Raw genomic sequence first — 12737 nt, 5'->3', positions numbered from 1 at the left:
GAACTCTAAGGGATCGGTCTATGAAAAATGTCTGTCAGCTGGTTTTCTTGTCCTCTGAGCCAGCTGAATGGCAGTGGGCATTTGTTTCCTACCTCGTATTTTTGTTATTCCTCTATTACCTACAGCACATTTATACAGAAATCTATACAGAAGTAAATGATTATATATAAATGAAAATGTCTGCTTTTTTTGCCATAGGTGTTTTTGATATGTTTTTCTTATATTTATTTTTCTTTCATTTCAGGCTAATTGGCCTCCTTTATAATTGCAGGGGTGTTAATACAATGGTTGTTTGACTTGGTTCTTGTCTTTCATGATGATACTGTTATGGAGCGAGCACGAGTGAACGACCACTGGAGTCCAGACCAAATTAAAATTTAGGGAGCCTTTAATAGCCAGCCGGCGACTGCTCTCTCTCCACGCAGGGAATCCAGAGAGCAGCCCCGACCCTTTGTGCAGGACCACTTTTAAGCACATTACCACATCCTGTTTTTGCAGAACAAGTAACCCAAGACAAAACAGTTTTTCCTAAGCAATGTCGGAATCATGCCACTAAAGACCATGTTATTTACAGGGTCATCCTGTTCTTCAGAAAGCTGACAGTGATCTATGAAAGAAGGCCTACATGCTGGGAAGGGGCCATGAGACTGTATCTCAAGGCCTGGCCTGGTGGCAGCACTGACAACTCTATCTGGGGCATAGTCCATGGTCTCTCTGGAATGGGCAAAAATTCCCACTCTCTAACATTCCCCACTGGTTTTATGTACATGGGTCAAATCATTGACTCTTTTGGGTCATTGTTGGCGAAGGAGTTATATTGACCTATGAGGACTATAAGCTTGATAGAATTAATTCTCTGCTGAATAAAGTCAGTGGGCCTGTTTATAAGATAAGAGCCCGGAATGAGGGCCAGGACTAATCTTTAGAGGGTCCGAAAAGTCCTGGACTCTCTATTTTGCCTGGGCTGTCTTAAGCCAGGTGTGATGAAGCCACATCGGGATCCCATCGACCTTGACTGCTGTGGGGGTGGTCCTTTCCAGGTCCTTGTGTGGCAAATTTCTTTACCCAAACAGAGTCACCAGGGTGGAAGGATGGACCGGGTCAGAAGTTGGTATACATGCTTCTGGACTGCTTTCTGGGTAGACTGTAAAGCCTGTAAGGACTTGAGTAAAGATTGGTTATGGATTTCAGCTTTTCTAGATTGGGTTTCTATGTAAGCTGGTGAGGTGGTTAGGTCAGGGTTTGGAAGAGTCACTAGAATCTGTAGAAGCCCCACTGGTTTTAGGGCAGCCTCCCAGGCTGCTTCATCTGCAGCCTCATTCCCTCTTGCTTCTGGGGAGTCCCCTTGTCTCACATAGGTAGATATGGAAAGACTCAATTACATCTGGTAGTGCTAGTTGGCCCATCATCCTTGCTCTACTCATATCTGTCTAACTGCCTAATATATTACCTCAAGGATCCTGGCTCTGAATTCTTTTAGGGAAAATGGACGTTGAATTTCTTCTGTAGCTGCTTCGTGCTGAGGAGGGGTGGAGTTTTCTCTCAGAGCCAAGAGATCTTTGCTGTCTGTCAGAGGGACAATGAGGCCTGGGCACAGAAGGAGGTGGGCTTGTGACCTGGCAGAGAAAAACTGTAATAAATGGTCTGGTGGAAGGGAAAGAAAACCTTTCAGTTTTAATAACTTATATTGAAATAGAATTTTTCTCCTCAAAATTACCCCCATGTTTATCAAAAGAGCCAAATCAAGACTAATTTATCTACTGTATTTAATTTGGCCTGATTGTTTGCATAAACATAACAAGAATGGTAACTGACTGTGAGAAACCAAGATGGCGGCATAGGTAAGCACCTAAACTGCTGCCTCACACAACAATTTCAAAACTACAACTAAAAGACAGAATGGACACCATCCAGAACCACAGGAAAGCTGGCTGAGTGGAAATTCTACAACTAGAAGGAAAGAGAAAGGCTCACAGAGAATTGGAGGTACGGCAAAGGGTCTTTGTGTGCGCAGAGAGGAAGGGCGGCTGAGAGCCTGGCTGACTTTCTCTGGTGGGAGGGGGAAGGAAGCCCCCGACGGCACTGAACCCTAGTTCCGACTGCACTGAACCCCAGTTCCGGGCGAAACCCCATGGACCCAGGCTCATACAGGGGGAGTCTGGACTGTCAGCTAGAGAGAAAGGCACTCGGAGACTCGGAGACCTGGGGGAGACCTGGGGGAGCCCCGGCAGGCAGGGGTCTGGAGGCGCATGTGCCAGTGTGCACAAAGGCTGCGGAGGTTGCCACAGGCTTTCTCTAGCAGAAGGGAGTTGGAAGCTCCTGACTGCACTGAGCCCCAGTTCTGACTGCACTGAACCCCAGTTCCAGGCGAGCTCCTGGGGACCCACGCTCTTGCAGGGGGGATTCTGGACTCTTGGGTGGAGACTCAGGAGCCGGGGAAACCAGAGGTCTGGAGGCGCGTGCACAAGGGCAAGGCTGATGGGAAGCCAAGACTGTCTGCTCCGCCCTGAGACTCCACCCCATCCAAGCTGAGCACAGAGGCTTTTGCAATTTGGCAAGTCTAATCCTATAAGGTTGTCTCCAGCACCGAACTTCTCCCAGTGTAGACACAGCTGATCCTCACAGCCAACTGGCCTGGAGGTCAATTCCTCCCAGTGATACCAACAACAATCAAGACTTAACTACAACAAGGCTGAGCACACAGTCCACAAAGGGGTGCACCAAGAGTATCCACCTCAGGTAAACTGGGGAGGCCGACCCACTGGACCATATAGGAAACCTAGCACACAAACCTACCCTACCAACTCAGGGAAGCAGTGAAAATGTGGCAACAAAGAAACAGGTCACAAACAAAAGAAATGGAAGAAAACAAACAACTGGATATAGAATTCAAAACCACGGTTATAAGGCTTTTCAAGAATATCCTAGAAAAGGCTGATAAATATAATGAGACCCTCGAAGATATGAAAAAGGACCAACTAGAAATTAAACATACACTGACTGAAATAAAAAATATTATACAGAGACCCAACAACAGACTAGAGGAACACAAGAATCAAGTCAAAGAATTGAAATACAAAGAAGCAAAAAACACTCAACTGTAAAAGCAAAAAGAAAAAAAAAATCCAAAAAGTTGAAGATAGTGTAAGAAGCCTCTGGGACAACTTCAAGCGTACCAACATCTGAATTATGGGGGTGCCAGAAGGAGAGAGAGAGCAAGATACTGAAAACCTATTTGAAGAAATAATGACCGAAAACTTCCCCCACCTGGTGAAAGAAATAGACTTACAAGTCCAGGAAGCGTACAGAACCCCAAACAAAAGGAATCCAAAGAGGACCACACCAAGACACATCATAATTAAAATGCCAAGAGCAAAAGACAAAGAGAGAATATTAAAAGCAGCAAGAGAAAAACAGTTAATTACCTACAAGGGAGCACCCATACGATTGTCAGCTGATTTCTCAACAGAAACTATGCAGGCCAGACGGGAGTGGCAAGAAATTCAAAGTGATGAATAGCAAGAACCTACAACCAAGATTACTCTACCCAGCAAAGCTATCATTCAGAATTGAAGGGCAGATAAAGAGCTTCACAGATAAGAAAAAGCTAAAGGAGTTCATCACCACCAAACCAGTATTATATGAAATGCTAAAAGGTATTCTTAAAGAAGAGGAAGAAGAAAAAAGTAAAGAGAAAAATTATGAACAACAGATACATATCTATCAACAAGTGAACCTAAAAATCAAGTGAATTAAAAACCTGAGGAACAGAATAATCTGGTGAATATAATAGAATCAGGGGCATAGAAAGGGAGTGGACTGATAATTCTCAGGGGGAAAGGGGTATGGGGGCATTCAGGAAGAGATTGGACAAAATCATACACCTATGGTTGAGGACAGTGCAGGGGAGGTAAGGGCAGAAGGTGGGGTGGGAACAGGTTGGAGGGGAGCTATGGGGAGAAAAAGGAGAAACAATTGTAATAATCTGAATAAAGATTTATTTTTAAAAAATTAAATTAAATTAAATTAAATTAAAAAAAAAAAAGAATGGTAACTGACTACCTTTGCCGGAATTTCATGATTGAATCTTAATATGCCCCATAGGGCCAGGAAGCCAAGCCATCCAGCTGCCATCAGGCCTGCCTGTAGTATCTGCTGAGTTAGGTGAATCCTCACCTGTAGTGGCTCTACCCGGGCCCATGCCCTAGGCTTCAAGGCCCATCTCAGCCCTCCTACTCGTCGCAGCTCAGAGTGTGTGGGGGTCCCGCAGGGATGCAGAGGCGCCCTTATTGCTCCCCTTCTACTCTGACCAACTGCCAGTGATGGTAGGGTATGGGCCTGATGCTCCAGCACCAGCTATTTTCAGGGCTACCAAGCAGGATACCAGACTTTCTCCATGGCACTCTTATTGACTTCAAGTCTTCAGAGTTCAGGCAGGGCTCTTTAAAACATGATACTCCAGTCAAAGTTTCTGGTTAATAAAACCACTATTGGAAACCAGTCTTATTGAATTTATGCAAAGAAATGTATTATCATGATTTATTTATTAAGTATTGCCAAATTTCGGAGGAATTGTATAAGGAGAAAAATATACTGACCTGTTTTAAGATCTTCTGATTTTCCTTGTCAGTCCTTTCTATGGATTCTTCAGAGTAATATAACTGTCTTCAAATGACAAGGAGAAATTCAAAATGTGTCCATATTCAAGTAGACAATAATAGCTGTCCATGTAGCAGGGTTCCCCCTACTTGACTTGTCCTTAAAATTTCATATGGTCTCTGGGAGGGGTGACATGCCCTCTGAGAAAGGACTAAGGGAGCTTTATTGCTTTACAGGGTCTCACATGTCACAGGACCTCACGGGGTCTGTAATTCCTGTAACAAAGGGCTGGTTCTCACCACTTCCCTCTGTTCCAAACAGGCCTTCCCCGGTTTCCTAAAGTTGAGGTTTGTGCCATACTTGACATGGGCATGGTCACACAGACCTGTAAGACAGTATACAGGCTGCCAACTGTCTTTTAATAGAGACCAAATCAGATGGGTATTTTCCTTGCCCATTTGGGCACCTGCCCTTTTGGCAACTGCATTCAAATCTGTATGATTAATGAAATATTATTAACACAATGAAGTACAATATTGGCACTGTGGCCACCTTAGGTAGCCAAATCTTCTGCTACCATATATGACACATGGTAGGGCTATACAAATATCTTAGGGAGGTGACTAAGGTCTATTCTTGACCTTCCCACACAAAGCAAAATTGTCCTTGTCTTTCTGGAGTCATGTCCATGAAGACGCAGACATCGTCTAAGTCTATTATACAGTTTTCTGCAGGCCACTGTCAGGGCTGTGCATGGTGGCCAGTTCTTCTGCCTAGCCACAAACACAGCCTGTCTAATTTCCCTAAAATTTATTCTGGCACGGGAGAAAGTTGTTTTGCTGTAAACAGGCAGCTTAACCCCTACATAACTGGGCTTGGACATCTGCCTAGAAAGCTGTAATTTATAAGTTTAACATGTGGCCTTAGGTCCTTCCAACCCAACAGGGTCTCTGCCATCCCTCAGTCAGACTCCTCCTCTCTTGGAGAATCTCAAAGTCCTGAAGGCTCCCCGGTCCAGGGAGAGTGCCTTTCCTTTGCTCTTTGACTTTTAAGGTGCCAGTCCAAAACAGCCAGAGTTGCAGTTAGAAACAGCTTTGCATATTGCAAAGCGCTTCTGTGGCAGTGGCTTGGGTATTAGGCCCCTTGTCTTCCCGCCAGTCCCCTTTGTGGCAGAGCAGCGACCAGGCCTCTCCCAAGGGAGTGCACTGGAAGGGGATCTCAGCCCCTCCTCTTCCAGCAGCAACAGGTACTGAACCCTTTCAGTACATTTGCAAACAGGAAGCTTTCACTAGCTCTATCTGCTGCTTTTACAGATCCCGGGCCTGTTGCTCTATTCCTGGGGCTGCAGGAAGGCTAGTAGCAGTCACTGGCTTCTGGTTTAACTGCTGCAGCCAGCAAGCCAAAGGCCTAAGTCTTGTATTGCTTGTTGTAAAATGCTCATTACTCACTGGGCAGCAGCGGGTAGCTCTAGTGTCAGGTAAATGTCTGTTGTCACCCACTTTTCTCACTGCTGTTGCTTCTTCCAGGGCCACTGTAAGCAGCTCGGGCATCCAGCCCCCCTCACCCCCTTCTTTCACCTGGCTCTCGGGGGTTGAGTCTGCCTAGCACCCAGTTTTAAATCACCAGGGCGCCTGCGGACTTCAGCTCCATTTTTCCTCTGCTTGGCTCCTGGGAGCCTAGTTGTTGTTGTTGTTTTTCTTAGAAACCTCAATCCTTTAATGATTATTAAAAGTGAACAGTTAGCATTTTTAGATTAATTTTTATGAACACATTTAAAATGTACTTTTTCAAGAAAATATAACTAGACCTTCAGTGATAAAACCAAGAGTAGGTAAAAATATTTCTTTTTGAGAGACAGAGACTTTTAAAACTTAAACTAGTTGTCAGCCTTAAAGATATTATATCTTAAAGTTCCTTTGCTGAATATTCCACCACCGCCCAAGAAGTAATAAAACGGGGCAGAGGAAGATCCACTGTGTTTTGCAAAAAAACCTTGAGTCTAGCATCGTTCAGATAAGTAAGAAACCAAGGATGCCAGCAGAGCGGGTTGTAACCTATCTCTCCCTGCTCTCCCCACCGACACCTCCCCCGCTTTTCTGCATTAACCATTTACTCTGTCCTTAGCAGGGGAAATAAGGCAAGCTGTCTGAGATCCTGTATAATCAGGCTTTTCACATTTAAGGATACTTTTTTCTTTCTGTAACCGTTGTTTTCCCTCATAGATTTTTACTCTAAGCCCCTAGACTCCTAGAGGATCTTAAATCCTCCTCCTTACTACTCTTGATTTCTCCGACCACCCAAAAGAGATAAGAAAGCCATAAATAATAGTTCTTTGCTCTTTGAAATGTCACAAATTTATACCTTCAAATTAACCCTAGGACTTTAAAATTTCAATTTAATATAGCAAATTCACAAATCAGAGCAAACTGAAACCCTTACTTATACAAACATAGACAAATTTTTATTAGCTAAGTGGGCTGATTCCCTCTCTGACGGAGAGCAAAAGACTGAGAAAAAGGCGTCTCAGCAGCTGCTAAAGACTTTTGCATTCCACCATAGCAGTTCCGCCCTATCTTTAAACAAATTAAACAATAGAAAGAGATAACAAATACTCTCATGTGTATAGCCAGACAGCACAAAGTAGCTTTCACTTCACACAGACTCTCACACTTACATTTATACACCACACAGTCTGAGTTTTTGACTTCTGGGGAGGTGATCAAGCTCCCCCTTCCACTCACTGGGATATGGGAAAGTTGGCCATTCCCGCTCACAAAATTTCTGTAAATCAAAAGCATTAACGGAGGTTCCGTAATCATATGCTCGCCACTTGAATTCCTGAAAATTTTTTAAAAAACATTGCAGGGGAGTACAGACAGAAGAACATGAAGCAGACTAACCCATTCTAATGATAGAGACAATTAGACCACAATAACACAGAATAACAAAAGACAATGACAACCAACTGAGGATCGCCAGGCACCATTGTGCGCCGGGATCTGGTCTAGGAAGTAGCGCTGCATCCAGCCTTCCAGAGACCCTAGATGGGCGCTCACAGAACCAGAAATAAGTTTCTTACTGGTAAGAACCAGGTCCAGGTGGCTCTGATCAGAGTCAATCAGGAAATTTAGCAGGCGGGGTTTCCAACCTCTACCAGTCCCGGGGCTGAGGAACGTCTCTCAGAGATCTCCCCCTGGGTTGGAGAGTCTAGGGACCCCGGTGGGCTCCGGTCACAGGACCAGTCAAAGGCTGGTTATCTCACTGGGGCCTCCAAATGTTGTGGAGTGAGCACGAGTGAACGACCACTGGAGTCCAGACCAAATGTAGGGAGCCTTTAATAGCTGGCCAGCGACTGCTCTCTCCATGCAGGGAGTCCAGAGAGCAGCCCCGACCCTTTGTGCGGGACCACTTTTAAGCACATTACCACATCCTGTTTTTGCAGAACAAGTAACCCAAGACAAAACAGTTTTTCCTAAGCAATGTCGGAATCATGCCACTGAAGACCATGTTATTTACAGGGTCATCCTGTTCTTCAGAAAGCTGACAGTGATCTATGAAAGAAGGCCTACATGCTGGGAAGGGGCCATGAGACCGTATCTCAAGGCCTGGCCTGGTGTCAGCACTGACAACTCTATCTGGGACATAGTCCACGGTCTCTCTGGAATGGGCAAAAATTCCCACTCTCCAACAATACCATTGTGTGCAGCCAATCTGGAATTAGCTGATTTGAAGGTCAGACTTCACTTACTTTCCTCCTACTCTCAAAGTATACAGTTTTGTCTCTTTTTTCTCCTGGTGGTTGCCCCATCCTATGGCCACTGACCTATGCAACCAGGAAGTATAGTCAGATCAAGAGACTACACAAATGGGAGAAATCCTGCCCCATGTGGCTCCGCCTCTCCATCTGGCAACTCTTCCATGGTGCACTGTCTATGTGTTAGTCCCGTCTCCTTAGAGATCCTCAGGTTCACAGTACTCTTTTGGGAGAAGGTACAGTGAATGCTTGTAGATACTCATGATTTTGAGCTGGGATTATGGAGATAATAGAGATATGTAAGGTGGGGAGGGTCAATCTTAGAGAAAGGGAAACTAAGCACAGTATTGTAGTTAAGAACTCGGGCCTTAGAATTAAATAGACTTCAATTTGAATCCAAACTTTACCACTTACTGCTCTGTGACCACTTACAGATGTGTCATTATGGCATCTGTCCCTCACATCTCAGCCCTATGCCACCTTTCCAATCTCATCTCCTGCCATATCCCTTCTCATTGTCTACTCCACCCCCAACCCCCACCCCAACACTTGTATTTTAACCAGATAGAACTGCCTGGGAGTTCGTTAAAAAGTATACCTTCTGGCCCCATCCCAGACCTAATTACTAGAATTAGCACTCTATGAAGTGTGCATTAATGTTTAAGAAGTGCAGGTCTAAGCTACTTCCTAGAACTTTGATTCCTGGAAGAAACTACGTCACAGTAGACTGTTGAGTATATGTGAATGTCCTCTGGAAAAGTATGACATACTTTGCAATTTGAAGTATTCTTTGAATAATTCTATCAGTTAGTCCCAATTAAACAGTGTCCAAAATAAGAAATCCTTGAGCAGCTAGCTGCCTTGGTCCCTTCATTTCCAACCCTTTGAAATTCATCCTGCTCCGTTCTACTGATTTTCTGGGAGTTTTCTTCTAAATCCAGAGAAAGCCTCCTCACCAGGAGAAGTTTAGCAGACTCAACCAAATGCCTGCTGTGTATGATGAAAGATAGTGTTAGGTGCAGGATGAGACAGAATTGAAAGACTGTCTGGCTCTCAGGAAATTTTTTTATTTAGTTGGAAAGACAAACAGTCAGAATAAAACAATTTATGCCTTTTGTCATCTACCATCACCTTCTCTGAACCATTGAAATAATTATGTGATGTTTGGTAGGGAAGGATTACTGGCTTTTTTTTTTTTTTAAAGAAATCAGATCCAAAGATATTAAGGGATTTATCAATGTCATATGGCTGTTAAAGAATTAAGATATGGCCTGGCCAGTGTAGCTCAGTCGTTGAGCATCAACCCAGGAACCTGGAGAGCGGGGGTTTGATTCCTTGGTCAGGAAAACATGCCCAGGTTTCGAGCTCCATCCCCAGAAGGGGGCAGTCAGAAGGCAGCCAATCAATAATGTTTCTCTCTCAACAATGTTTCTATCCCTCTCCCTTCCTCTCTCTCTTAAAAACAATAAACATAGAAAGAAAGAAAGAAAGAAAGAAAGAAAGAAAGAAAGAAAGAAAGAAAGAAAGAAAGAAAGAAAGAAAGAAAGAAAGAAAGGAAGGAAGGAAGGAAGGAAGGAAGGAAGGAAGGAAGGAAGGAAGGAAGGAAGGAAGAAAGAAAGAAAGGAAGAAAGAAAGAAAGAAAGGAAGAAAGAGCGAGAGAGAGAGAAAGAGAGAGAGAGAAAGAAAGGAAGAAAGAGCGAGAGAGAGAGAGAAAGAGAGAGAGAGAAAGAGAGAGAAAGGAAAAGAAAAGAATTAAGATATGTATCTATGTTTTCCAGCTTCACGTCCGGGGTTGTTGGGGTTTTTTTGTTTGTTTGTCTTTTAAACGTTGTGGCACATTGTACCCTCTAATACCAAATTAATTTAAAATAAAGAATAAGCAGTATAGGATTGTAAAAGTAATTGTGGTAGTTAAGAGGAGAGAAATCATTAGCAGGATTCATCTAGGCAGAGAAAGGGGGTGGGCAATCCAAGAGGAGGCACTGGACGGAGACAAGCACCAAGGCTGTTCAACAATGTTTAGACCAGTGTTCTTAGGCTATTTGGAATCTGATTGTTCCAATCCAACGGAATGAGGCATCTGAACTTCCTAGGTGTGGGTACCACTGTGGTTCCTTCCTTTGTGGAGAGTCAAGGAGACATGGCTGCAGACACCGCTGAAGGGACCTAACAGTGGGCCTCTCTAGGCCGGTTGTGTTTTATGGACCACCACGTTTACTTCTTAAAGGCATGTGAGACTTGTTTTGGATAGTTGAGAGTAGTGTCTCTCGCCTTAGGGAAGTATGGGTAGATGGTGTGCACTATTTTTCACAGAAAACTAGTGAACGTCAAAAAGTGGTCGAGATCAAGATCCATGAGAAGTGTGAGCATAAGAGCAGGGAACCAACTCCGGAAGTTTATGAAGGTGATTCTTCCCGGTGCACCGGTGTGGAAGATCTGGAGTGGTTTAGACCCAGAAGGAAGTGGTAGGTGGCTAAAAGCAAAAAAGGCCCCTACCCAGGAGGGAGCTGCCAGCCCTCTCCTAGGACTCAACCTCCCGGCTGGCCCGCCTTTGTGACGTGCCCCCCCCCCCCCAGCCTCAGCCCCAGCTCAGTCTTGTTAGCTGAGTCCCCAACCAGCGCCCCGCGGAGCAGAGCTGGGCCATGGCTGAGGCGGCCGTGGTCGGGGCTGTGGCCGGGGCCGGGGCTGGGGCTGTGGCGGGGACCGGGGCCGGGGCCGGGACCGGGACCGGGGCCGGGACCGGGGCTGTGGCCGGGACCGGGGCTGTGTCCGGGACCGGGGCTGTGGCCGGGGCCGGGGCAGGGGCCGAGGCGGAGAAGGCTGAGCCCAGTGGCGGATCCCAAGGCGCTGAAGTTAAAACCCAGCAGCCCACGGAAAAAATCCTCGCGGCACCGCCGAGGCGGGACTCGCGCTCGGTGCTCAAAGTGTCCCAGCTGTTGCTCGGAGCCATCGTCTCGCACAAGGGGCTGACGGTGGCCACTCTCAGGAAGGAGCTGGGGAACGCCGGCTACCAAGTGCGCAGGAAGTGCCGCTGCAGCGCCGCGCGCAAGTCTGGCATTAGGGGCACACTCATCAGGGTCAGCGGCAGCCACACCTCCGGCTACTTAAGGGTCTGGAAGCCTCCAAAGCCCAAGAGAAAGCCGGGACGCCCGCGGTTGGAGGAGGGCGTTCGGTCCTGGAGGACCCCTTCGGGGCTGCGGAGCCCGCGGAGGCGCCGCCGCGTGCGCTGTCGCAAGGCGGCCAGGAGGGCCCGGGAAGTCTGGAGACGGAACGCGAGGGTAAATAGCGCCCTGAGGAGGCTGAGGCCGCGAGTCAGGGGCCAGGTGCGTTCCAGAGCCAAGGACACGAGGGCCAAGGTGATGGACAGGGGGAGAGGAAGGACCGTGAAAAAAGACAGGTCTCGGTCCCGAGGGAAGAGGCCACGGGAAGAGAAGAAGCAGGACCCTGAGAAGCCGGTAAAACGGACCAGCCAGAGGTCAGCTTCCCTTAAAACTGGCCCAAGGGCTGCTCGCACAGACTGCCGCTGTGTTTGAGAGCCCTTGGCACCCAGCGTGGAATCCTTAGTGTGGGAGCAACTTCCCTTCCTCCAGGCACAGAAGCCTTTCCCCATATGGTTCCCATTAGAGCGGCTCTCACGCTCGTTGAAATGGACAAACTATTCACAAGACCTTTCAAATCACCATATTGTGTCCGTTTCCTCTTTATCCACTTGGGGGCGTGGTGGGGGTTGCTGAGGTGAGGCCTTGTAGCAGGGACAGGTGAGGTGAAGGGAGGTAAAGTAATTGAGATTCTGTTCCTGCTACAGGACCCAGGAAAATGCCTTTCAGAAGAAAACAGGTAGAAGAAAACCAGTAATTCATGGTATTAGACAGAAGTATTGAATTAATGTTAGATACCCTAGCAGCTCCATATTGAGGTTGGGGGAGAGGGCATGTAAGGAGGGAAGTGGAGGAATCATTGAGGCAAGAGACAGACAGCCTTTAAGTTGAGTGGTCTCACTGACCCAAAGTGTTCTTACCTGAAATTCCTTTTAGGAAAAAGTCCCTTCTCCCAGAATTGATTGTAAATGGTTTTAGATTTTTGCCCTGATAATTTTTTTAATGTTTTATATATTAATCCTCAGTTAAATGAGTGTGTGTGCAGCATCTAGCACAGTGCTTTGGCACAGGGTAGGTCTGTCTCATCACTGAGTTAAATGAGTATGAACAATTCTTGCTGGAGTGTTAACGTGCTATAGCAGAAACCTGCTGGATCAGAACTTAATGAGACCAGGTTCTAGTCAAAGTTCTGCCACTCTGAGCTTAGCTGAATTACTACTTAACCATTCATGGCCATGGTTTCCTTCTCTGAGAGAAGAGAGAGAGAGAGAGAGAGAGAGAGAGAG

General features: G+C 46.2%; 1 protein-coding gene across 1 annotated transcript; it reads left to right on the top strand.

Annotated features, from left to right (window-relative positions):
- Positions 1-11094: 11094 nt before the first annotated feature.
- On the top strand, positions 11095-11886 carry H1-7 (H1.7 linker histone; the record flags this gene model as incomplete). Its single annotated transcript, XM_080660227.1, has 1 exon — positions 11095-11886. A coding segment is annotated over one exon (792 nt), but the record flags the coding sequence as incomplete, so codon positions are not given.
- Between the last annotated feature and the right edge of the window lie 851 nt (positions 11887-12737).

This window comes from Plecotus auritus (assembly GCF_963455305.1).
Source record: "Plecotus auritus genome assembly, chromosome: 3".
NCBI classification, from domain to species: domain Eukaryota; kingdom Metazoa; phylum Chordata; class Mammalia; order Chiroptera; family Vespertilionidae; genus Plecotus; species Plecotus auritus.
This window is presented reverse-complemented; position numbering and strand designations above follow the sequence as displayed.